Source organism: Lissotriton helveticus, chromosome 2_1 (genome assembly GCF_964261635.1).
Source record: "Lissotriton helveticus chromosome 2_1, aLisHel1.1, whole genome shotgun sequence".
NCBI classification, from domain to species: Eukaryota; Metazoa; Chordata; class Amphibia; order Caudata; family Salamandridae; genus Lissotriton; species Lissotriton helveticus.
Window position 1 is genome coordinate 34,305,795 of NC_136059.1, and position 25,970 is coordinate 34,331,764.

The following is a 25,970-nucleotide window of genomic DNA, read 5'->3' on the forward strand; positions in this document are numbered from 1 at the left end:
CAGGTACTGTAGACTCATAGCACAGGTACTGCGGACTCAAAGCACAGGAACAGCAGACTCAAAGCACAGGTACTGTAGACTCCAAGCACAGGTACTGCAGACTCAAAGCACAGGTACTGTAGACTCAAAGCACAGGTACTGTAGACTCAAAGCACAGGTACTGTAGACTCATAGCACAGGTACTGTAGACTCCAAGCACAGGTACCGCAGACTCAAAGTACAGGTACTGCAGACTCAAAGCACAGGTACTGCAGACTCAAAGCACAGGTACTGTAGACTCAAAGCACAGGTACTGTACACTCAAAGCACAGGTACTGTAGACTCATAGCACAGGTACTGCAGACTCAAAGCACAGGTAATAAAAGACTCAAAGCACAGGTACTGTAGACTCAAAGCACAGGTACTGTAGACTCATAGCACAGGTACTGGAGACTCCAAGTACAGGTACTGCAGACTCAAAGCACAGGTACTGTAGACTCAAAGCACAGGTACTGCAGACTCAAAGCACAGGTACTGCAGACTCAAAGCACAGGTACTGCAGACTCAAAGCACAGGTACTGCAGACTCAAAGCACAGGTACTGCAGACTCAAAGCACAGGTACTGTGGACTCAAAGTACAGGTACTGTAGATTTAAAGCACAGGTACTGTAGACTCAAAGTACAGGTACTGTAGACTCAAAGCACAGGTACTGCAGACTCAAAACACAGGTACTGTAGACTCAAAGCACAGGTACTGTGGACTCAAAGTACAGGTACTGCGGACTCAAAGCACAGGTACTGCAGACTCAAAACACAGGTACTGCAGACTCAAAACACAGGTACTGTAGACTCAAAGCACAGGTACTGTAGACTCAAAGTACAGGTACTGCAGACTCAAAGCACAGGTACTGCAGACTCAAAGCACAGGTACTGCAGACTCAAAGCACAGGTACCGTAGACTCAAAGCACAGGTACTGCAGACTCAAAGCACAGGTAATAAAAGACTCAAAGCACAGGTACTGCAGACTCAAAGCACAGGTAATAAAAGACTCAAAGCACAGGTAATAAAAGACTCAAAGCACAGGTACTGCAGACTCAAAGCACAGGTACTGTAGACTCATAGCACAGGTACTGCGGACTCAAAGCACAGGAACAGCAGACTCAAAGCACAGGTACTGCAGACTCAAAGCACAGGTACTGCAGACTCAAAGCACAGGTACCGTAGACTCAAAGCACAGGTACTGCAGACTCAAAGCACAGGTACAGCAGACTCAAAGCACAGGTACTGCAGACTCAAAGCACAGGTACTGCGGACTCAAAGCACAGGTACTGTAGACTCAAAGCACAGGTAATAAAAGACTCAAAGCACAGGTACTGCAGACTCAAAGCACAGGTACTGTGGACTCAAAGTACAGGTACTGTAGATTCAAAGCACAGGTACTGCAGACTCAAAGCACAGGTACTGTAGACTCAAAGCACAGGTAATAAAAGACTCAAAGCACAGGTACTGCAGACTCAAAGCACAGGTACTGTGGACTCAAAGTACAGGTACTGCGGACTCAAAGCACAGGTACTGTAGACTCAAAGCACAGGTAATAAAAGACTCAAAGCACAGGTAATAAAAGACTCAAAGCACAGGTACTGCAGACTCAAAGCACAGGTACTGCAGAGTCAAAGCACAGGTACTGTAGACTCAAAGCACAGGTACTGTGGACTCAAAGTACAGGTACTGTAGATTTAAAGCACAGGTACTGTAGACTCAAAGCACAGGTACTGTAGACTCAAAGCACAGGTACTGCAGACTCAAAACACAGGTACTGTAGACTCATAGCACAGGTACTGGAGACTCCAAGCACAGGTACTGCAGACTCAAAGCACAGGTATTGTAGACTCAAAGCACAGGTACTGCAGACTCAAAGCACAGGTACTGTAGACTCAAAGCACAGGTACTGTAGACTCAAAGCACAGGTACTGCAGACTCAAAGCACAGGTACTGCAGACTCAAAGCACAGGTACTGCAGACTCAAAACACAGGTACTGTAGACTCATAGCACAGGTACTGGAGACTCCAAGCACAGGTACTGCAGACTCAAAGCACAGGTACTGTAGACTCAAAGCACAGGTACTGTAGACTCAAAGCACAGGTACTGGAGACTCCAAGCACAGGTACTGCAGACTCAAAGCACAGGTACTGTAGACTCAAAGCACAGGTACTGTAGACTCAAAGCACAGGTACTGTAGACTCAAAGCACAGGTACTGCAGACTCAAAGCACAGGTACTGCAGACTCAAAGCACAGGTACTGCAGACTCAAAGCACAGGTACTGCAGACTCAAAGCACAGGTACTGTGGACTCAAAGTACAGGTACTGTAGATTTAAAGCACAGGTACTGTAGACTCAAAGTACAGGTACTGCAGACTCAAAGCACAGGTACTGCAGACTCAAAGCACAGGTACTGTGGACTCAAAGTACAGGTACTGTAGATTTAAAGCACAGGTACTGTAGACTCAAAGTACAGGTACTGTAGACTCAAAGCACAGGTACTGTAGACTCAAAGTACAGGTACTGCGGACTCAAAGCACAGGTACTGCAGACTCAAAACACAGGTACTGTAGACTCAAAGCACAGGTACTGTGGACTCAAAGTACAGGTACTGCGGACTCAAAGCACAGGTACTGCAGACTCAAAATACAGGTACTGCAGACTCAAAACACAGGTACTGTAGACTCAAAGCACAGGTACTGCAGACTCAAAGCACAGGTACTGCAGACTCAAAGCACAGGTACCGTAGACTCAAAGCACAGGTACTGCAGACTCAAAGCACAGGTAATAAAAGACTCAAAGCACAGGTACTGCAGACTCAAAGCACAGGTAATAAAAGACTCAAAGCACAGGTAATAAAAGACTCAAAGCACAGGTACTGCAGACTCAAAGCACAGGTACTGTAGACTCATAGCACAGGTACTGCGGACTCAAAGCACAGGAACAGCAGACTCAAAGCACAGGTACTGCAGACTCAAAGCACAGGTACTGCGGACTCAAAGCACAGGTACTGTAGACTCAAAGCACAGGTACTGCAGACTCAAAGCACAGGTACTGTAGACTCAAAGCACAGGTACTGTAGACTCAAAGCACAGGTACTGCAGACTCAAAGCACAGGTACTGCAGACTCAAAGCACAGGTACTGTAGACTCAAAGCACAGGTACTGTAGACTCAAAGCACAGGTACTGCAGACTCAAAGCACAGGTACTGCAGACTCTTAGCCCAGGAACAGCAGACTCAAAGCACAGGTACTGCAGACTCAAAGCACAGGTACTGCGGACTCAAAGCACAGGTACTGCAGACTCAAAGCACAGGTACCGTAGACTCAAAGCACAGGTACTGCAGACTCAAAGCACAGGTACAGCAGACTCAAAGCACAGGTACTGCAGACTCAAAGCACAGGTACTGCGGACTCAAAGCACAGGTACTGTAGACTCAAAGCACAGGTAATAAAAGACTCAAAGCACAGGTACTGCAGACTCAAAGCACAGGTACTGTGGACTCAAAGTACAGGTACTGTAGATTCAAAGCACAGGTACTGCAGACTCAAAGCACAGGTACTGTAGACTCAAAGCACAGGTAATAAAAGACTCAAAGCACAGGTACTGCAGACTCAAAGCACAGGTACTGTAGACTCAAAGCACAGGTACTGCGGACTCAAAGCACAGGTACTGTAGACTCAAAGCACAGGTACTGAAGACTCAAAGCACAGGTACTGAAGACTCAAAGCACAGGTACTGAAGACTCAAAGCACAGGTACTGCAGACTCAAAGCACAGGTACAGCAGACTCAAAGCACAGGTACTGCAGACTCAAAGCACAGGTACTGCGGACTCAAAGCACAGGTACTGTAGACTCAAAGCACAGGTAATAAAAGACTCAAAGCACAGGTACTGCAGACTCAAAGCACAGGTACTGTGGACTCAAAGTACAGGTACTGTAGATTCAAAGCACAGGTACTGCAGACTCAAAGCACAGGTACTGTAGACTCAAAGCACAGGTAATAAAAGACTCAAAGCACAGGTACTGCAGACTCAAAGCACAGGTACTGTGGACTCAAAGTACAGGTACTGCGGACTCAAAGCACAGGTACTGTAGACTCAAAGCACAGGTAATAAAAGACTCAAAGCACAGGTAATAAAAGACTCAAAGCACAGGTACTGCAGACTCAAAGCACAGGTACTGCAGACTCAAAGCACAGGTACTGTAGACTCAAAGCACAGGTACTGTGGACTCAAAGTACAGGTACTGTAGATTTAAAGCACAGGTACTGTAGACTCAAAGCACAGGTACTGTAGACTCAAAGCACAGGTACTGCAGACTCAAAACACAGGTACTGTAGACTCATAGCACAGGTACTGGAGACTCCAAGCACAGGTACTGCAGACTCAAAGCACAGGTATTGTAGACTCAAAGCACAGGTACTGCAGACTCAAAGCACAGGTACTGTAGACTCAAAGCACAGGTACTGTAGACTCAAAGCACAGGTACTGCAGACTCAAAGCACAGGTACTGCAGACTCAAAGCACAGGTACTGCAGACTCAAAACACAGGTACTGTAGACTCATAGCACAGGTACTGGAGACTCCAAGCACAGGTACTGCAGACTCAAAGCACAGGTACTGTAGACTCAAAGCACAGGTACTGTAGACTCAAAGCACAGGTACTGGAGACTCCAAGCACAGGTACTGCAGACTCAAAGCACAGGTACTGTAGACTCAAAGCACAGGTACTGTAGACTCAAAGCACAGGTACTGTAGACTCAAAGCACAGGTACTGCAGACTCAAAGCACAGGTACTGCAGACTCAAAGCACAGGTACTGTGGACTCAAAGTACAGGTACTGTAGATTTAAAGCACAGGTACTGTAGACTCAAAGTACAGGTACTGCAGACTCAAAGCACAGGTACTGCAGACTCAAAGCACAGGTACTGTGGACTCAAAGTACAGGTACTGTAGATTTAAAGCACAGGTACTGTAGACTCAAAGTACAGGTACTGTAGACTCAAAGCACAGGTACTGTAGACTCAAAGTACAGGTACTGCGGACTCAAAGCACAGGTACTGCAGACTCAAAACACAGGTACTGTAGACTCAAAGCACAGGTACTGTGGACTCAAAGTACAGGTACTGCGGACTCAAAGCACAGGTACTGCAGACTCAAAATACAGGTACTGCAGACTCAAAACACAGGTACTGTAGACTCAAAGCACAGGTACTGCAGACTCAAAGCACAGGTACTGCAGACTCAAAGCACAGGTACCGTAGACTCAAAGCACAGGTACTGCAGACTCAAAGCACAGGTAATAAAAGACTCAAAGCACAGGTACTGCAGACTCAAAGCACAGGTAATAAAAGACTCAAAGCACAGGTAATAAAAGACTCAAAGCACAGGTACTGCAGACTCAAAGCACAGGTACTGTAGACTCATAGCACAGGTACTGCGGACTCAAAGCACAGGAACAGCAGACTCAAAGCACAGGTACTGCAGACTCAAAGCACAGGTACTGCGGACTCAAAGCACAGGTACTGTAGACTCAAAGCACAGGTACTGCAGACTCAAAGCACAGGTACTGTAGACTCAAAGCACAGGTACTGTAGACTCAAAGCACAGGTACTGCAGACTCAAAGCACAGGTACTGCAGACTCAAAGCACAGGTACTGTAGACTCAAAGCACAGGTACTGTAGACTCAAAGCACAGGTACTGCAGACTCAAAGCACAGGTACTGCAGACTCTTAGCCCAGGAACAGCAGACTCAAAGCACAGGTACTGCAGACTCAAAGCACAGGTACTGTAGACTCAAAGCACAGGTACTGAAGACTCAAAGCACAGGTACTGAAGACTCAAAGCACAGGTACTGAAGACTCAAAGCACAGGTACTGCAGACTCAAAGCACAGGTACTGTAGACTCAAAGCACAGGTACTGTAGACTCAAAGCACAGGTAATAAAAGACTCAAAGCACAGGTACTGCAGACTCAAAGCACAGGTACTGCAGACTCAAAGCACAGGTACTGTAGACTCAAAGCACAGGTAATAAAAGACTCAAAGCACAGGTACTGCAGACTCAAAGTACAGGTACTGTAGATTCAAAGCACAGGTACTGCAGACTCAAAGCACAGGTACTGTAGACTCAAAGCACAGGTAATAAAAGACTCAAAGCACAGGTACTGCAGACTCAAAGTACAGGTACTGTAGATTCAAAGCACAGGTACTGCAGACTCAAAGCACAGGTACTGTGGACTCAAAGTACAGGTACTGCGGACTCAAAGCACAGGTACTGTAGACTCAAAGCACAGGTAATAAAAGACTCAAAGCACAGGTAATAAAAGACTCAAAGCACAGGTACTGCAGACTCAAAGCACAGGTACTGCAGACTCAAAGCACAGGTACTGTAGACTCAAAGCACAGGTACTGTGGACTCAAAGTACAGGTACTGTAGATTTAAAGCACAGGTACTGTAGACTCAAAGTACAGGTACTGTAGACTCAAAGCACAGGTACTGCAGACTCAAAACAGGTACTGTAGACTCAAAGCACAGGTACTGTGGAATCAAAGTACAGGTACTGTAGACTCAAAGCACAGGTACTGCAGACTCAAAACAGGTACTGTAGACTCAAAGCACAGGTACTGTAGACTCAAAGTACAGGTACTGTAGACTCAAAGCACAGGTACTGCAGACTCAAAACAGGTACTGTAGACTCAAAGCACAGGTACTGCAGACTCAAAGCACAGGTACTGCAGACTCAAAGCACAGGTACTGTAGACTCAAAGCTCAGGTACTGTAGACTCATAGCACAGGTACTGCAGACTCAAAGCACAGGTACTGTAGACTCAAAGCACAGGTACTGCAGACTCAAAGCACAGGTACTGCAGACTCAAAGCACAGGTACTGTAGACTCATAGCACAGGTACTGTAGACTCAAAGCACAGGTAATAAAAGACTCAAAGCACAGGTACTGCAGACTCAAAGCACAGGTAATAAAAGACTCAAAGCACAGGTACTGCAGACTCAAAGCAAGGTAATAAAAGACTCAAAGCACAGGTACTGTGGACTCAAAGCACAGGTACTGCAGACTCAAAGCACAGGTACTGTAGACTCAAAGCACAGGTACTGCAGACTCAAAGCACAGGTACTGCAGACTCAAAGCACAGGTACTGTAGACTCATAGCACAGGTACTGCAGACTCAAAGCACAGGTAATAAAAGACTCAAAGCACAGGTACTGCAGACTCCAAGCACAGGTACTGTAGACTCAAAGCACAGGTACTGCAGACTCAAAGCACAGGTACTACAGACTCAAAGTACAGGTACTACAGACTCAAAGCACAGGTACTGTAGACTCAAAGCACAGGTACTGTAGACTCAAAGCACAGGTAATAAAAGACTCAAAGCACAGGTAATAAAAGACTCAAACCACAGGTACTGTAGACTCAAAGCACAGGTAATAAAAGACTCAAAGCACAGGAACAGCAGACTCAAAGCACAGGTACTGTAGACTCAAAGTACAGGTACTGCAGACTCAAAGCACAGGTACTGTACACTCAAAGCACAGGTAATAAAAGACTCAAAGCACAGGTACTGCAGACTCAAAGCACAGGTACTGCAGACTCAAAGCACAGGTACTGTAGACTCAAAGCACAGGTACTGTAGACTCAAAGCACAGGTAATAAAAGACTCAAAGCACAGGTACTGCAGACTCAAAGCACAGGTACTGTAGACTCAAAGCACAGGTACTGTAGACTCAAAGCACAGGTACTGTAGACTCATAGCACAGGTACTGCAGACTCATAGCACAGGTACTGCAGACTCAAAGCACAGGTAATAAAAGACTCAAAGCACAGGTACTGCAGACTCCAAGCACAGGTACTGTAGACTCAAAGCACAGGTACTGCAGACTCAAAGCACAGGTACTACAGACTCAAAGTACAGGTACTACAGACTCAAAGCACAGGTACTGTAGACTCAAAGCACAGGTACTGTAGACTCAAAGCACAGGTAATAAAAGACTCAAAGCACAGGTAATAAAAGACTCAAACCACAGGTACTGTAGACTCAAAGCACAGGTAATAAAAGACTCAAAGCACAGGAACAGCAGACTCAAAGCACAGGTACTGTAGACTCAAAGCACAGGTACTGCAGACTCAAAGCACAGGTACTGTAGACTCAAAGCACAGGTACTGTACACTCAAAGCACAGGTAATAAAAGACTCAAAGCACAGGTACTGCAGACTCAAAGCACAGGTACTGCAGACTCAAAGCACAGGTACTGTAGACTCAAAGCACAGGTACTGTAGACTCAAAGCACAGGTAATAAAAGACTCAAAGCACAGGTACTGCAGACTCAAAGCACAGGTACTGTAGACTCAAAGCACAGGTACTGTAGACTCAAAGCACAGGTACTGCGGACTCAAAGCACAGGTACTGTAGACTCAAAGCACAGGTACTGTAGACTCAAAGCACAGGTAATAAAAGACTCAAAGCACAGGTACTGCAGACTCAAAGCACAGGTACTGTGGACTCAAAGTACAGGTACTGTACACTCAAAGCACAGGTACTGCAGACTCAAAGCACAGGTACTGTGGACTCAAAGCACAGGTACTGCAGACTCAAAGCACAGGTACTGCAGACTCAAAGCAGAGGTACTGCGGACTCAAAGCACAGGTACTGCAGACTCAAAGCACAGGTACTGCAGACTCAAAGCACAGGTACTGTGGACTCAAAGCACAGGTACTGTAGACCCAAAGCACAGGTACAGAGGACTCAAAGCACAGGTACTGCAGACTCAAAGCACAGGTACTGCAGACTCCAAGCACAGGTACTGCAGACTCAAAGCACAGGTACTGTAGACTCAAAGCACAGGTACTGTAGACTCAAAGCACAGGTACTGTAGACTCAAAGCACAGGTACTGTAGACTCAAAGCACAGGTACTGTAGACTCAAAGCACAGGTACTGCAGACTCAAAGCACAGGTACTGCAGACTCAAAGCACAGGTACTGCAGACTCAAAGCAGAGGTACTGCGGACTCAAAGCACAGGTACTGCAGACTCAAAGCACAGGTACTGCAGACTCAAAGCACAGGTACTGCAGACTCAAAGCACAGGTACTGCAGACTCAAAGCACAGGTACTGTAGACTCAAAGCACAGGTAATAAAAGACTCAAAGCACAGGTAATAAAAGACTCAAAGCACAGGTACTGCAGACTCAAAGCACAGGAACTGCAGACTCAAAGCACAGGAACTGCAGACTCAAAGCACAGGTACTGCAGACTCAAAGCACAGGTACTGCAGACTCAAAGCACAGGTACTGCAGACTCAAAGCAGAGGTACTGCGGACTCAAAGCACAGGTACTGCAGACTCAAAGCACAGGTACCGCAGACTCAAAGCACAGGTACCGCAGACTCAAAGCACAGGTACTGCAGACTCAAGGCACAGGTACTGCGGACTCAAAGCACAGGTACTGCAGACTCAAAGCACAGGTACTGCAGACTCAAAGCACAGGTACTGCAGACTCAAAGCTCAGGTACTGCAGACTCAAAGCACAGGTACTGCAGACTCAAAGCACAGGTACCGCAGACTCAAAGCACAGGTACCGCAGACTCAAAGCACAGGTACTGCAGACTCAAGGCACAGGTACTGCGGACTCAAAGCACAGGTACTGCATACTCAAAGCACAGGTACTGCAGACTCAAAGCACAGGTACTGCAGACTCAAAGCTCAGGTACTGTAGACTCAAAGCACAGGTACTGTAGACTCAAAGCACAGGTACTGCAGACTCAAAGCACAGGTACTGCAGACTCAAAGCAGAGGTACTGCGGACTCAAAGCACAGGTACTGCAGACTCAAAGCACAGGTACTGCAGACTCAAAGCACAGGTACTGCAGACTCAAAGCACAGGTACTGCAGACTCAAAGCACAGGTACTGTAGACTCAAAGCTCAGGTACTGTAGACTCAAAGCACAGGTACTGTAGACTCAAAGCACAGGTACTGTAGACTCAAAGCACTGGTACTGGAGACTCAAAGCACAGGTACTGGAGACTCAAAGCACAGGTACTGTACACTCAAAGCACAGGTACTGGAGACTCAAAGCACAGGTACTGGAGACTCAAAGCACAGGTACTGCAGACTCCAAGCACAGGTACTGGAGACTCAAAGCACAGGTACTGCAGACTCAAAGCACATGTACTGCAGACTCAAAGCACAGGTACTGCAGACTCAAAGCACAGGTACTGTAGACTCAAAGCACAGGTACAGAGGACTCAAAGCACAGGTACAGAGGACTCAAAGCACAGGTACAGAGGACTCAAAGCACAGGTACTGTAGACTCAAAGTACAGGTACTGTAGACTCAAAGCACAGGTACTGTAGACTCAAAGTACAGGTACTGTAGACTCAATGCACAGGTAATAAAAGACTCAAAGCACAGGTAATAAAAGACTCAAAACACCGGTACTGCAGGCTCAAAGCACAGGTACTGTAGACTCACAGCGCAGGGACCACAGGTTCGTAGTACAGGTACCGCAGGACTCAAAGCAGAAGTACTTTGGACTCCTAGTTCAAGTGCCATGGGCTCATGGTGCAGCTTCTGCAGGCGTATAGCATAAGTACTACAAATTCCTAGCACAGGTACTGTGGACTCTTAGGGAGAGTATCACACGCTCATAGTACAGGTACCACAGACTACATGAGTACTATGTAGTACAGGTACTGATGATCCTATATCACAGGTTTTATGCATAGGAGTGGCCTGACGAGGGAAGTGGTCCTATGGGGGTGGGTGAAGGTGGTTTGTAAGGGGGGTGTTTGAACCGTAGTCAGGGAAAGGAGGGCAGGCTTGTGGGAAGGGTTCACGGGGTGCAGTAGAAGGGCAGGAGTATTTCCGTCGATGAATTAGATCTTCTCACAGACGGTAGTCTCAGGTCTCTTTGAAGCTTTCAGAAATATACAGCCAGATCCATACAAATATCAATAAAGGATTGGCAACGGCGTGCTGAGGACCAGCGCTAGCCAACATGCTTTGAGAGTAAGTGCTACCAACTGCTGAGAATGTTACAGAGACTTGGAATTTTTTTTATAAATCCTCCCTGGAAACATTCTCTCTCCTCACTTTACTGATAAATCCGCCTTGCTTGGTTCAGCCACCGTCCAGCTGCGTTATTCCTAAAGTATACTAACGGCATTACACGATGAGGGCAAAGTCATAGCTGCCAACTGTCCCGTTTCTGTCAGGGCAGACCCGGCAAGTTAGAGACTGTCCCGGAAAATTCACTATCTTGGGACAGTCCCGGCAATTGCACTTATAGCCCTGCCAAGTGTCTTGCAGGGAATTGTGATGGGAATTTCAGACTTTAGGCCAAAGTAGCCGAGTTGGAAAAATTCTCCAAATTCCAATGCAACTGAATGGGATAATTTTTCCAACTCACTTATTTTGGCTTTAAATTTGAAATTCCCATCTCAATTCCCTGCAATTCTCTTTTTATTGAGTAGACGCTATAATCTGCACTATGATAAGCAGGCAAAATAAATTATGCTAAGTATGTGCGTTGGGCGGAGCTTTGGGGCAGTGGGTGTAGTAAAATTTCACGCAAGTAATTGATAGCTGTGATGCAAAGTGTTCCTAGAAATTGTTTTCAAATGTTCGCAACTATGGCAAAGTGTGTCTGATTATCAAACATCAATCCTGTATATCCATTTCATTTATTGATTAACCACAAAGAAAAGAAAAGAAAAATACAACTCAAAATTGTTTTGTAGAAAGACAACATCACACATGGGACAGAGGTTAGTATATGATATTTTCATGATATTTTCACAAAACCATTAATAATAGTGGGTCGCAATCAGAATATTTAAGAGATAAGTCATACATTAAAACTCCCTGCAGTTGGCTTCCAACACAGGGATGGTGACATACCGGGGTCTACAGACCACCCTGTCTATGATTGCATTTTAAATAAAGTCAACTTTACTTTTAAATACATCCCTTTTTCCTTAAAGTGATTTTCTTGTTCCATTGTTTGAGAGTGGGCAGTAATCCAGAGGACCACAGCCTACTCCCCCCAAAACCTTTTTTTATAAATTCACAAAGGGTAGGACCCCTCTCCATTTGTGAATGAGTGAACACCTCCTTTGAGGTGTTGGTATAAATTCACAGTTTTGTAAGGTTTCAGTTGTAAAGCATTGATACATACTCTAAAGAATTGGTATTTAAAAGGGATGCCATAAACACTTAACTCCCAATACTGATTCGTTACGGGTTTGCGAACCCATTTTGTGAACCAGTAAGGTGTTACCAAATCGAAAATGGGGTTTGTCCATAAAAAAAGCCTACAAATAGCAGGCTTTGCGACTGCAAGGTACCTTTGTACATCCAACCCTAAGTGCTCTATTCCATCTTGACAAGGCCTTAGATCTGAGAATCGACAACTGGGTATATCTGCTTCATATTGTGCAATATAATATCATCTATTTATATCTTACAGCAGCCCTTGGAACAAACCGGTTCCCAAATACCTCTGCGTCTTGTGTTTTTGAGGTATAAATAAGGAATATTCTTCAGCGCTTGCAGTACACCAGGTCAAGTCCTTGACCCAAATTTCAAGTTTTGGGACCTAAATGGTGGTGAGAGTTCAGCAGTGCAGTGAGAGGAGTGCTCGGGACTTCACAACCAGTCAGTTGTGATATTTCTCATATTGTGGAGAAGTGTGGCTCAGGGGTTAGAGGCAGCAGACCCGGAAGCTGAGATCGGTCCTGGACCAGGGTTCAATTCCCCGCCTCGGCGGGGTCTAGGGCTAAAAATTCCACGGACTTGATAATTCTCGCCCCGGTGCCTCCTCGACTCAGGGGTTCACACTCTGCGACTCTGGGCAATAGCTTGCTTAATCTCCACAACGGCCCCTCGCGGCGGGATGCCTGACTTTCACCTTGTGGATACCCTGCTATCTCACAGGGGAATACCAGGAAGGGTTCCCTAAGCAAGCGCCGGGAAACCCACTGCGGGTAGCTGTGCGCTATATAAGCTCAACTACACATACCAGCCGCCAGAAGTTTTATATCTTGGAACCTGCCTTGTGACATGGAAACCGTTCATGTGTGGGCGTCTGCAAGGGATGCTCCATCCTCTGGAGTCCAGCAGGAGTGGCGTACTGGGGGTCTGTAGCTTGTGTATATTTGCCCTGTTTGTGGACAGCAGTAAGCCCATTTATCCAGTTATGTTATGTTATGTTAGTGGTATTTGTAATGCGCGCAGCTGCTCCAGCGAAGGAGCGTCCCGGCGCCCGACAAGAAAGCCACACAACATAACCAAGGAACAGATTTATTTAAAATTTCGGGTTTTAACAGGGCTAAGGAAACAGAAGAGTCTTAACGGCCTTGCGATAGGAAGACAGGTCGGCAAGGGTCCGAATTTCGCGAGGCAATGCGTTCCACAGAGCTACTGCCCGCACCTTGAAGGACCGTCCCCCAGCTCGACAACGATTGAAGCGTGGGGCTACTGCCAATTCGTGATCCGAGGAGCGGAGGGAACGACCTGGGATATATGGGCGCAGAAAATTATGCAATATGGGAGCAGACGGGCCTTTTAAGATTTTAAAAGCTAAACAGAGCACCTTGAAGTGAATCCGCTGCCTGATCGGCAGCCAGTGAAGAGTACGCAGGGTACGAGAGACCGAGCAGAACCTGGGGAGGCCTACAACTGCTCTGGCTGCTGCGTTTTGCACTCGCTGGAGACGAGTCAGCTCGGCCTGATTTATCCTTATAAAGAGGGAGTTGGCATAGTCTAGCCGAGCCAGTATCGTCGCCTGAACCACAAGTTGGCGTGTTGCGGCATCAAAATATTTGAGTGCAGGTCTCAAGTTACGCAGAATGCCAAAGCAGGAGGCTGCCGTCCTTTTGGTATGACCAACAAAGCTGAGTGAGGGGTCCAACCACACCCCCAGATTTTTAATCTCCGAAACCGGAGTGGGAGTGGGACCCAACTCGGAAGGCCACCAGGTATCTCCCCAGAGATCCGTCCGCTTTCCGAAGACCATCACCTCTGTTTTATTGGCGTTCAGTTGGAGACAGTTGGATGTCATCCAACTGGCCACCGCCCGAAGTCCGTCCCTGAATCGGGGGGCCTCCGCCTCGGGGTCCCCGCTGATCGTGACCGCTAGCTGAGTATCATCTGCGTATGACACCATAGTCAAACCGCAGAGCTTCATGACCTCAGCCAGCGGTCTCACGTAGAGGTTGAACAACGTGGGACTCAGCGAGGAACCCTGCGGGACCCCAAACAACAGGGGATGGGATTTGGACTGATAGGGCGGGGCAGCCACACAGAAGGACCGATCCGCTAGGAACGAACGGAACCACTGAAGTGCAGTGCCAGTCACTCCTGCCTCCTCGAGGCGCTGCAGGAGGATATCATGCGAGACAGTGTCAAAGGCGGCGCTCAGATCTAACAGAATAAGCGCCGCCGTTTGACCTGCATCAAGCACTGCCCTCAAATGCTCGACCATAAACAGGAGAGCTGTCTCCGTGCTGTGGCCAGCACGAAAACCGTTCTGCGTGGCATCCAGAATGTTAATGCGCGACAGATGGTCAGTGAGGGCGGTGTTAACATGCCTCTCCGCGAGCTTGGCTGGCCACGGAAGCAGTGAGATGGGACGATAATTCTCCGATTTACTGGGGTCAAGAGATGGCTTCTTTAAAATGGGCATCACTACTGCCTGCTTCCACTTCAAAGGCACCCGGCCAGATGTAAGCGAGATATTAATCAAATCGCGGACCGGGTGAGAGAATGTCGAGTCTCTAAACATTACTGGCTTGAGTGGATCTGCCGGAGACCCAGATTTGACTCGAAGAGCCACAGACTTGAAAGTCTCTGGCGTAAGACAGGGGAAGGAATCTAACACCGCCTGTCCAGGCACAGTATACGGCCTGACCTCGGCCTGCCCAACAGCAGGGAAGGCTCTGTAGATGGAATGAACCTTCTCCAGAAAAAAGGCCGCCAGCATTTCACAATGGGCATTAGAGCAGATGGTGTCAGCAGCGGGCTTTTTTGCCACCAGGTCCTTAAGGGCCTTGAAGATGGTTTTGACCGGATTCGAGCTGTTTCAAAATTCCAGAGCATAAAAAGCGGCCCGGGCTCTGCAAACAGCTCGATGATAGACCTTGACAGTGGCCATATAGAAGGTTTTTTTGCTCTGCTCATACGCTCTCCGCCAGTCTCTCTCTGCACGTCTGCAGGAGCTTTTCAATGCGCGCAGAGTACCATTATACCAGGGACTGGGATCACGAGAACCGCACTTACTCATTATCACCGGGATAAGGGAGTCAAGGGCCCTGGTTACCCATTCGCAGAAATGGTCATAACCAGATTCCACATCCTCCACTAAGCCCAGTGGGTCTTCCGTAAGGAGGCGGTAAAAGTCTTCCAGCTTTAATTTGCTCCAACGTCGCCTGGGCAAGGCTCGCAACAAGGACTTAAAAGGAGCCTCTAAGCGTGGGCAGTGAATCATCACCAGCGAGTGGTCAGTCCAAGGCAAGGGAAGGGGGGGGGGGCACCTTTACCCCCCTAAGTTTGAAAAGAAGGGGTCCAAGGTATGTCCCCCGACATGGGTGGAATCCGAGACCAGTTGGACCAATTGAAGGGCCTCAAGATCAGCTCCCAGCCTACTCACTGAGGGTAGGGCCAAGGTGTCAAAATGGAGGTTCAAATCTCCAATGATGGAGAAGTTGGCGCACCCTACTGCCAGTGAACTGACTACCTCAGGAAGAGCCTCTCGGAACGCCACATCGCTGCCCGGCGGGCGATAAATAAGCAACCCTGTGAAAGTAAAGTGAGGTGTAACAGAAACCTTAAACAAGGCGCTTTCACAGCCCGCGATGTTTTGAACTTTCCAGGTACAGGGGTAGCAAGATTTTACAGCAAGCGCTACTCCTCCGCCCCTGGAAGAGCGATTAAGGGTATAGGTGGAATATTCAGGAGGAAACGCCAGGTTCAGGACCGCTGTGTCGGAATCCTGAAGCCAGGTCTCTGTCATACAAAATATGTCAGGAGATTCCTTGCTCATAAGGTCAGCTATGTCCAGATGGTGTTTGACTAACGACCTTACATTCAGATTCCAGATAGTAATATGGTCCAGGGGAGTGTTGCTGCAGATAGCAGACTTTACTCCAATAGCCCCCAGTGAGGCGGGTGCTTCAAGCAGCCACCAGCCGCACGCGCATCGATAAGGGCCACACAAGGGGTGGACGCGGGATCTGTCACAAGATGGAAGATGGTGGTTGACAGCCAAAAGGGCTTCCCTGGTATAACTGAGCATCGTGCATAGATGTAATAAAACAGAGTCACCACCGGACCAGCGCGTCCGAGCGCGGACGGGCGCAGACGGGCAGGACTCTGGCACGACTCAGGCTAAGCGAAGGCGTTCCCGCTGCGCGGTACCGCTGCACTTAGCAGGGAGCTTTAAATAGGCGTCTCACCCCCGATTCTGCGCACTCAGGCGCGCGCTGGAGCTGGACCTCAGCGACTACCCCACTCCAAGATGGCGACTGGTCAGGGAGCCTACCCCGAGAACCGGACCCGCTCAAGCAGCGGTGGAGTCACTATTACAGTGCAGGTAAGGGGATTTCTAAAAGCAGGGGAACAGCAAAGTAAAAATAAAATAAAATACCAAACGGGACCGTTTAAAAAGCGAAGCTTGTAAATACGCGCCAAGCGCTAGCAGCAATAGCGTTTCTTGTCAGGGCGAACCAGGGAGCAGCTCGCCTTAAATAGGCGTCTCATCCCCGATTCTGCGCACTCAGGCGCGCGCTGGAGCTGGACCTCAGCGACTACCCCACTCCAAGATGGCAACTGGTCAGGGAGCCTACCCCGAGAACCGGACCCGCTCAAGCAGCGGTGGAGTCACTATTACAGTGCAGGTAAGGGGATTTCTAAAAGCAGGGGAACAGCAAAGTAAAAATAAAATAAAATACCAATTGCCCCCCCCCCACCCCCTCACCACCACTGAGGTATATCTGGGAACCTCCACACCGACACCACCGGCTTCTGGAGGGAAATGCTGCTAAGGGCCCTGGAGATGGTCCTGAACCACGGAAAGAAGGTCTGTTCAGCACCACGAAGGAGAGCAGCTGAAGAAGCAACATATTGGGCCTTTAGGAGCTAGATAGGTGGATATAGAAGAGCTCACCTGAACTTCTTGTAGAGAAACTCCTGCAGCATCTGCTCCCGCTTTCCTGTAATGAAAGAAGAAGAGACACCCACATTAACAGTTACCATAAGTCCTGACTTTGCTCATGATAGCTCTGCTCTTTTAGGTTTCCTTTCTGTGGTTCTCTCTCTCCTCCTTTGGGTTCCTTTCCTTCCTATGGTCTTCCCACTCCTTTCTATGGTTTTCTTGCCCCTCCTTTGGGTTTCTTTCCTTTCTAGGGTCTTCTCACTCCTTTCTGTGGTCTTCTCACTCCTTCCTTTGGTTTCCTTTCCTTCCTATGACTCCCTCTCCTTCCTGTGATTCTCCCTTTCGTTTCCATGGCTCTCCCTCCGCTTCATATGGTTCTACATCATCTTTGTATGTTTCACCCCTTCCTCCTAAATCTGTTTCACTCTCTTTCCTGTGGTTCTCCCTCTCCTACCTATGGTCCTTCTCACCTTCCTATCTTTTTCACTTTCCATCCTATAGTCTTCTCTCTTCTTTCTAAGATTCTCTCTCACCTTTCTATGGTTCTCCAGCTACTGCTTATGGTTCCCACTCTCCTCCCCATGGTTCTTCATCTCCTTATGGTTCTCCTCCTATGTTAGACCTGTCTGGCCTTTTGCGTAGCCCCTCCTATTATTTATTTAGCCCCCTTTTTGCCCCTCATACCCTTTTCATCTTTTTGTGTCCACTAGATTTTTATGGTGTTGACCTGGGGGATAGATGCTCTTTTGCCCCCATAGTCTTTTACCTCAGGCCTAGCTGCCCTTTTCTGACTGGAATTTACTCAGATCTACAAAATGGTGGTTTTCAACTGCAATCCCCTGGAAAGCCCCATAGGTTAACATAGAGTCTTCTAGAACCTTCTGGACTCTACTGGAACCTTAGTGGTCAGACTATAAAAGGCTAGGGGCACGGTGGCCATTTTGTGTAGCCACTGAACCAGTCGGAGTGCAGGCTGTGGGTTAAGAGGGTTAGGAAGCTTAGAGGGTTGACTTCCTGTGTGAGGGTTGCTACTCTTCTGCTGTCGCTGCCCCTTTCCTATAGACCTGGCCCTGCTGAGTGGGGACTTCCTTACCACTATATCTGGCGTGGAAGTAAACTACCGGATTCCTGAGCTTTGTGAGAATCAAGGCCTGGATTGGAAGGAATACGCGATCCAGACTCTACCTGGGTCCGTACATGACATTGCCCGTAATTGACTCTCACCAGTTAAGTTCAGGTGGTAGTGGAAGTGGACCTTATCCTCTCCTTGACCCGCTTCTGAGTGGGAGGGCACCGCTGCTGAGCGAAGTGGAGGAGTCCTGATCGTGACCCTGGTAGTGTCAGAGTAGCCGCTCCTTGGTTGCACTACGGGGCGATCGTGAGGCCAAAGAGCCGAATCTTGTCAGACGCTACTCCCTTGCGCAGACTCACTGTGTAGAGTCCGGAAGCATCTGGGAGAGGGCGGAGTGTCCGCGGAGCTTCGAGCGCTGGTGGGCGGAACCTGCCAAGAACATCGCCGCCAGCGAGAGGGGGAGGCCGGCCCTGCACCTCAGACGCTGCACCCCTGCGCAGGCCCGGCGTGTGCCTGGTGACGGAGGTCACTTCAGTGAGGAGACAGCGTGACGCGGACCCAGCAGTTCCACCCAGACCTCTCAAAGTTGGCCAAGAGGCTCGCTCACCGAGTCCTGGTGAGATTCTGAGGAGAGGCGGAAAGTCGAGCGCTGCTGTCCGCAAGTAAGGAGATTCTAAGGGAAGGCGGGGAAGTTGGAAATTAGATGCCGGTCTTCCCTCGCTAAACAGGCTGGATGAGGCAGGGGCAGAGCCCGAGTGAACTTAGCTAGAGCTGCGGGGCTGACTTGGAGAGACAAACATTGATGGGCATTTATGATGCGAGCAGTGTATTGATAACTTGAACACCTTGGCGGTCCACTGTGGGAAGCCCTTGTCAAAGGCTCTTGTTCTTCATTGCCAGGGATAAGACAGTTATCAAGCGCGTTAGTAACTGAGGCAAAGGGGAGGGGAGTTCCTCAATCCCATTGATGTTTCGTAACTCTAGTTCGAATTGCCAAATGGAATGCCATTTAATCTGTATCTCATTTAATGCTTAGGATTCGCCTATTGGGGGAATTCAGAAGTAGATGCTAAATCGTTGGTGCTTGGAAACCGGGTACAAACAGGCCATCACTTGTAAGTGCCGATCTTGGAAAGGGGAGGTATTAATCTAAAGTATCAAGACAGTGCATCCTAATGTAATCATTGTGGGAAGTTAAAATGTTAAGTGGTGGTTGAGCTGAAGTTTCATAGTGTTACAGGAGATGCTGTGGAAAATGTAAAGATGTACAGTGTAATTAATTGCTAAAATACAAACAACTGAGAAAGATCTATAAAAGAATTTTATAAAACAGCTCGTATTTTTACACAAAGATTGGTGTAGTGTCATTTTTGTGTGGAATTGCATTGAGTTACTGCTGGGTGGTGTACAACCTTTACACATGTGCCTCTAGTAATTTACTGTCTTACCCTAGGCCAGGCTACCCTAGGTGACCTGACAACTCTAGGTCCAACATATTGGTGTCTAGCGGTGGGATGAAAACTGTGGTTGCGATTACTCTGCAGTAACTAAGTGTAATCCACTAACCTACACCTGGAGTTTTCTCCTAGCGGACTTCCTAATTTTTACTTTTGCTTTTTCCAAATTTATTCCTGGTGGTGGGGTGGAGGTAGCTTCAGGTTGCCCTTGTAACTCTATTCTTTTTGTGTGCTTGTCCCTACATTGCCTTTAGCAAAATGGAATTTGCGTTGGAAGAACTGGACACTTATTCTGTGGCCCAGCTTAGGGACTTTTGTCAACAGATGGGAGTGTTCTTTAAGCGGGGTGCCAAGAAGGGGGAGCTCCAGACCAGCTTGAGGGCTTGGGTGGCAGCACATGGAGAAGGGAAGGAGGAGAAAGAGCGGACGGACCGGGACACAGTCACAGAGGTAGAGGGATTGTTCCATCCAGAGGTGGGAAACCTACTCCCAGGACCAATGACCTACTCAAGGGGGGACAGTAGTGTCTCCGGAGGAAGCTTGACCGAAGCTGAACTAACAGACAGGAGGGAAAAAAGGAAGCTGAAGTGGGAGTTAGCCAGGTTAGAACAGGGGAGGGAGGAACAGAGGATGACTCATGAGCTTAGACTAAAAGAGCTAGAACTCAAGGCTCTACAGTTAGGACTCGCCAACTCTCCAAATGGTGGCAGCGAAACCAGAGAACCAACCAGGGAGTCCATACCCTACTTGCCTAAGGACATAGTTGCCAGCTATAGTCAGGGGGATGATATAGCCAAATGGCTGGCGGCCTATGAGGTCTCCCTAAGAGCCCATGGGATCCAGGAGAAGCACTGGGGGGGTGGGTTGTACAAATATATGCCTCCTACCGGTCGGGACACCTTGTTAGCCTTAGAACCGGAGGAGCAGACCAACTACCCCACCATGAAGTTAGCATTGATCAGGAAGTTTGGGCTAACCCCGGAAAAGTATCGCCAAAAGTTCAGGGGGAGCCACAAGTTAAGCACCCAGAACTGGGTGGATTTCCTGGACTATGCGAGGAAGGCATTGGAGGGCTGGGTACAGGGCAGTGAGGTGAAGGATTATGGGGGGTTGTATGATCTTTTTCTTAAAGAGCATCTACTCGAGAAACGTTTTCCCGAGCTGCGTCAACACCTGGTGGACAGCAAGCTGACCAATCCCCGGAAGCTTTCAGAGGAGGCGGACATCTGGGCAAGTACCCGGGTGTCCTCAAAGGGGACTGGAGGGGATTCCCAAAAGGCCGGACAGGGCGCCCCCCAGAAGAAGTAGGGGGAGATAAAAAACGGGAGTTCTCTAAAGGTCCCCAAAACAGTTTCCAGGGAAAGGGAACAGGTTTCACCCCTAAGGCTAACCTGCCCAGAAACCCTCATCCTGGCCAAAGCCAGCAGCCAAGGGTTGTCCACTGCTTCGAGTGTGGTGGTGTTGGACATTATAAGGGAGATGTCAGATGCCCAAAGAGACCACCCCCTCCCACCGGAGGAAAAGCCCCGGGAGTAGCTAGTGTAGCGCTCGGGGAGGAGTTGCCCTTAGATAAGGGGGGTGAGTGGGCGGGTGTCACCTTAGTGTCCCTGGGAGAACGGGAGATGGTTCCTAAGATCCAGGTGCCCCGAAATACTACTAAGTATGGGCAATGGATCACCATCAATGGCCAGAGAGGGGAGGCTCTGAGAGATACAGGAGCCAGTACGACTATGGTGAGAAGTCAACTGGTGTCTCCAGAGCAGGTGATTCCCAACGTACTCCACCCCGCCGCGATGGCTGACGGCAGAATGAGCCACTACCCTGTGGCCGAGGTTCCCTTTGAGTGGGAAGGGGCTGCAGGTTCACTTCGAGTTGCCGTAAGCCCTGCCGTGCCAGTCGATTGTATGCTGGGGAATGACATGGAGCACAATGCATGGAGAGAGGTGGAATTCCGGACGTATTCAGAGATGCTGGGTACACCTGACTGGGCCTGTGCAAGCACAAGGTCTGCGACTGCCCAGAGGGGGAGTTCGCCCGGGTTGGAGCCTGGAACAATGGCCCAGCCCGCTGCCAAAAAGGGACAGACCCGAAGACAGGAGAAGCCTGCTTCGGCTTCCACACCCCATGTGACAGATCGGCCACCTGCAGGGGTGGTCCAGGAGTCCGTGGAGGGGGAAGTAGTCTCCCTGGAGGACCTACCCATCCCTGCTGAGTGGCATGTGGAGGGAGGGCCTACCAGGGAGGAGTTCTGTAAGGGCCAGAAGGAGTGCCCTACCCTTGAGGGACTGAGGCGACAGGCCGAGGCCCAGGCAGCAGGGGACATTGCGGGACACTACCACATTTACTGGGAGGATGGTCTCCTCTACTGTGAACCCAAGGTACCCTTACCTGGTTCATCAAGGGCCTTGGTAGTCCCGCAACGGTACCAAGCCTTTCTGCTGGAATTGGCTCATGAAATTCCCTTGGCAGGACACTTAGGTCAGGACAAGACCTTTGCTCGGCTTGTCCCCCACTTTTACTGGCCTCAGATGAAAGTGGCGTCTGACACTTACTGTCGGACGTGTGTAACCTGCCAAGCCAGTGGGAAAACAGGGGGGAAGCTGAAAGCTCCCCTGGAACCACTTCCTGTCGTTAGCATCCCCTTTGAAAGGGTGGGCATCGACATTGTGGGGCCATTGGATCCACCGACAACAGCTGGTCACAGGTTTATCCTGGTTCTGGTGGATCATGCCACCCGGTACCCAGAGGCAATTCCTCTGAGGACTGTCACTGCACCTGTGGTGGCTAGGGCCCTGATGGGGATCTTTACCCGAGTGGGTTTCCCCAAGGAAGTTGTGTCCGACAGGGGGACCAACTTTATGTCAGCGTACATGCGGGCAATGTGGAAGGAGTGTGGAGTGACCTACCGGTTCACCACTCCCTATCACCCCCAATCAAATGGACTGGTAGAAAGGTTCAACAAGACCTTGAAGGGCATGATCAGAAGTCTGCCTGAAAGCCTGCGGAGGAAATGGGACGTCCTCCTACCCTGTTTGCTATTTTCCTACAGGGAAGTGCCACAGAAGGGAGTGGGCTTCAGCCCCTTTGAGCTTCTGTATGGGCACTCTGTATGCGGTCCTCTCAGCCTGGTGAAGGATGGATGGGAAAAGTCTCCCAGGAAACCCCCCCAGGATGTGGTGAGCTACATGCTGGCCTTCAGGAGCCAAATGGCGAAGTTGTGGAAGCAAGCTTCTGACAACTTGGAGGCCAGCCAGGCAGTAATGAAGGAGTGGTATGACCACCACGCTCACCCGGTGGAGTTGGAACCTGGCCAGAAAGTGTGGGTGATGGAGCCTGGAGAGCTAAGTGCCCTCCAGGATCGCTGGACAGGCCCCTTTGAGGTGTTAGAAAAGAAGGGTAAGGCCACATACCTGGTGGACCTTAAGACCCCTCGTCAGCCCCTACGGGTGCTACATGCTAACCGACTCAAACCCCACCATGAGAGGCCCGAGGTCAACTTAATGATGGTGACTGATGGGGAAGAGGAAGCGGAAAGCGAACCTCTCTCAGACTTGTTCTCGTCTCAGGAAAAGGATGGGTCGGTGGAGGGAGTGATTCTCTCCCCATCCCTAACTCCTGAACAGCGGGAGGACTGCCGCCAGATACTGGAACAGTACTCAACGTTGTTCTCCCTTGTCCCGGGAAGGACTCACCTGTGTACCCATGATGTGGACACAGGGGACAGCCCACCAGTGAAGTCAAAGACCTACCGGCTGTCCGACAAGGTGAAGGCTAGCATCCATGGTGAGGTTGCCAAGATGCTGGAGCTAGGAGTTATAGAACCTTCCAGCAGCCCCTGGTCCAGTCCGGTGGTTCTAGTGCCAAAAGCTGCTCCACCAGGCACCACTCCAGAACTGAGGTTCTGTGTGGATTACCGGGGACTGAACTCAGTTACCAAAACTGATACTCATCCGATCCCTAGGGCGGATGAATTAATTGACCGGCTAGGAGCTGCCCAATACCTAAGTACCTTTGACCTCACCTCGGGGTACTGGCAGATCTCCCTGACAGATGGAGCAAAGGAAAGGTCAGCCTTCTCCACGCCTGAGGGACACTTCTAATTTTGTGTGATGCCCTTTGGGCTCAAAAATGCCCCTGCCACATTTCAGCGGCTGGTGAACCAGGTCCTCTCCGGAATGGAGGGTTTCTCCGCTGCCTATCTGGATGACATTGCTGTCTTCAGCAGCAGTTGGGAGGACCATTTGCAACATTTGCAAGCAGTTCTCCAGGCCCTGAAACAAGCTGGCCTGACAATCAAGGCCAGCAAATGTCAGATTGGGCAGGGGTCGGTTGTGTACCTTGGACACTTGGTGGGTAGGGGAACAGTGCAACCCCTCCAGGCAAAGATTGAGGCAATCATGGCCTGGGAACCCCCCCAAGACCCAGACTGAGGTCCGAGCTTTCCTGGGCCTCACAGGCTACTACCGTAGCTTTGTGAAGGGGTATGGCACTATTGTAGCGCCCCTCACAGAGCTTACCTCAAAGAAACAACCTCGACGGGTAGTTTGGACAGAGGCTTGGGAGCAAGCCTTTGAAAAATTAAAGCAGGCAATGTGTGCAGCACCGGTCCTGAGGGCCCCAGACTTCTCCAAGGAGTTCATTGTCCAGACAGACGCATCAGAACATGGCATTGGGGCAGTGTTATCGCAACTCAATGAAGAGGGTCTGGATCAGCCTGTGGTTTTCCTATCCAGGAGACTGCTTCCCCGGGAACAGAAGTGGAGTGCAATTGAGAGGGAGGCTTTTGCGGTGGTGTGGGCTCTGAAGAAGTTGCGGCCATACCTGTTTGGCTCTCACTTCCTGGTTCAGACTGACCACCGACCCCTTCGTTGGCTGATGCAGATGAAGGGGGAAAATCCCAAGTTGTTGAGATGGTCCATCGGCCTGGAGTGGACCACGCCAATGCAGACGGTCTCTCTAGGTATTTCCGTCTTAGTGATGAGGACTCCCAAGGGGTTGGGTAGCCCTCCCCACTTTCAGCTGGGGGGGACGCGTGTTAGACCTGTCTGGCCTTTTGCGTAGCCCCTCCTATTATTTATTTATTTTGCCCCCTTTTTGCCCCTCATACCCTTTTCATCTTTTTGTGTCCACTAGATTTTTATGGTGTTGACCTGGGGGATAGATGCTCTTTTGCCCCCATAGTCTTTTACCTCAGGCCTAGGTGCCCTTTTCTGACTGGAATTTACTCAGATCTACAAAATGGTGGTTTTTAACTGCCATCCCATGGAAAGCCCCATAGGTTAACATAGAGTCTTCTAGAACCTTCTGGACTCTACTGGAACCTTAGTGGTCAGACTATAAAAGGCTAGGGGCACGGTGGCCATTTTGTGTAGCCACTGAACCAGTCGGAGTGCAGGCTGTGGGTTAAGAGGGTTAGGAAGCTTAGAGGGTTGACTTCCTGTGTGAGGGTTGCTACTCTTCTGCTGTCACTGCCCCTTTCCTATAGACCTGGCCCTGCTGAGTGGGGACTTCCTGACCACTATATCTGGCGTGGAAGTAAACTACCGGATTCCTGAGCTTTGTGAGAATCAAGGCCTGGATTGGAAGGAATACGCGATCCAGACTCTACCTGGGTCCGTACATGATATTGCCCGTAATTGGCCCTCACCAGTTAAGTTCAGGTGGTAGTGGAAGTGGACCTTATCCTCTCCTTGACCCGCTTCTGAGTGGGAGGGCACCGCTGCTGAGCGAAGTGGAGGAGTCCTGATCGTGACCCTGGTAGTGTCAGAGTAGCCGCTCCTTGGTTGCACTACGGGGCGATCGTGAGGCCAAAGAGCCGAATCTTGTCAGACGCTACTCCCTTGCGCAGACTCACTGTGTAGAGTCCGGAAGCATCTGGGAGAGGGCGGAGTGTCCGCGGAGCTTCGAGCGCTGGTGGGCGGAACCTGCCAAGAACATCGCCGCCAGCGAGAGGGGGAGGCCGGCCCTGCACCTCAGACGCTGCACCCCTACGCAGGCCCGGCGTGTGCCTGGTGACGGAGGTCACTTCAGTGAGGAGACAGCGTGACGCGGACCCAGCAGTTCCACCCAGACCTCCCAAAGTTGGCCAAGAGGCTCGCTCACCGAGTCCTGGTGAGATTCTGAGGAGAGGCGGAAAGTCGAGCGCTGCTGTCCGCAAGTAAGGAGATTCTAAGTGAAGGCGGGGAAGTTGGAAATTAAGATGCCGGTCTTCCCTCGCTAAACAGGCTGGATGAGGCAGGGGCAGAGCCCGAGTGAA

General features: G+C 49.6%; 1 protein-coding gene across 1 annotated transcript in view; it reads right to left on the bottom strand.

Moving 5' to 3' along the window:
* Positions 1 to 25,970, bottom strand: part of SPAG8 (sperm associated antigen 8) — a 266,116-nt gene that overhangs the window by 183,175 nt on the left and 56,971 nt on the right. Inside the window, exon 4 of the mRNA XM_078674430.1 lies at positions 17,198 to 17,243. Coding sequence (XP_078530556.1) covers positions 17,198 to 17,243 — 46 coding nt within the window. The remainder of the gene's footprint in view (positions 1 to 17,197; positions 17,244 to 25,970) is intronic.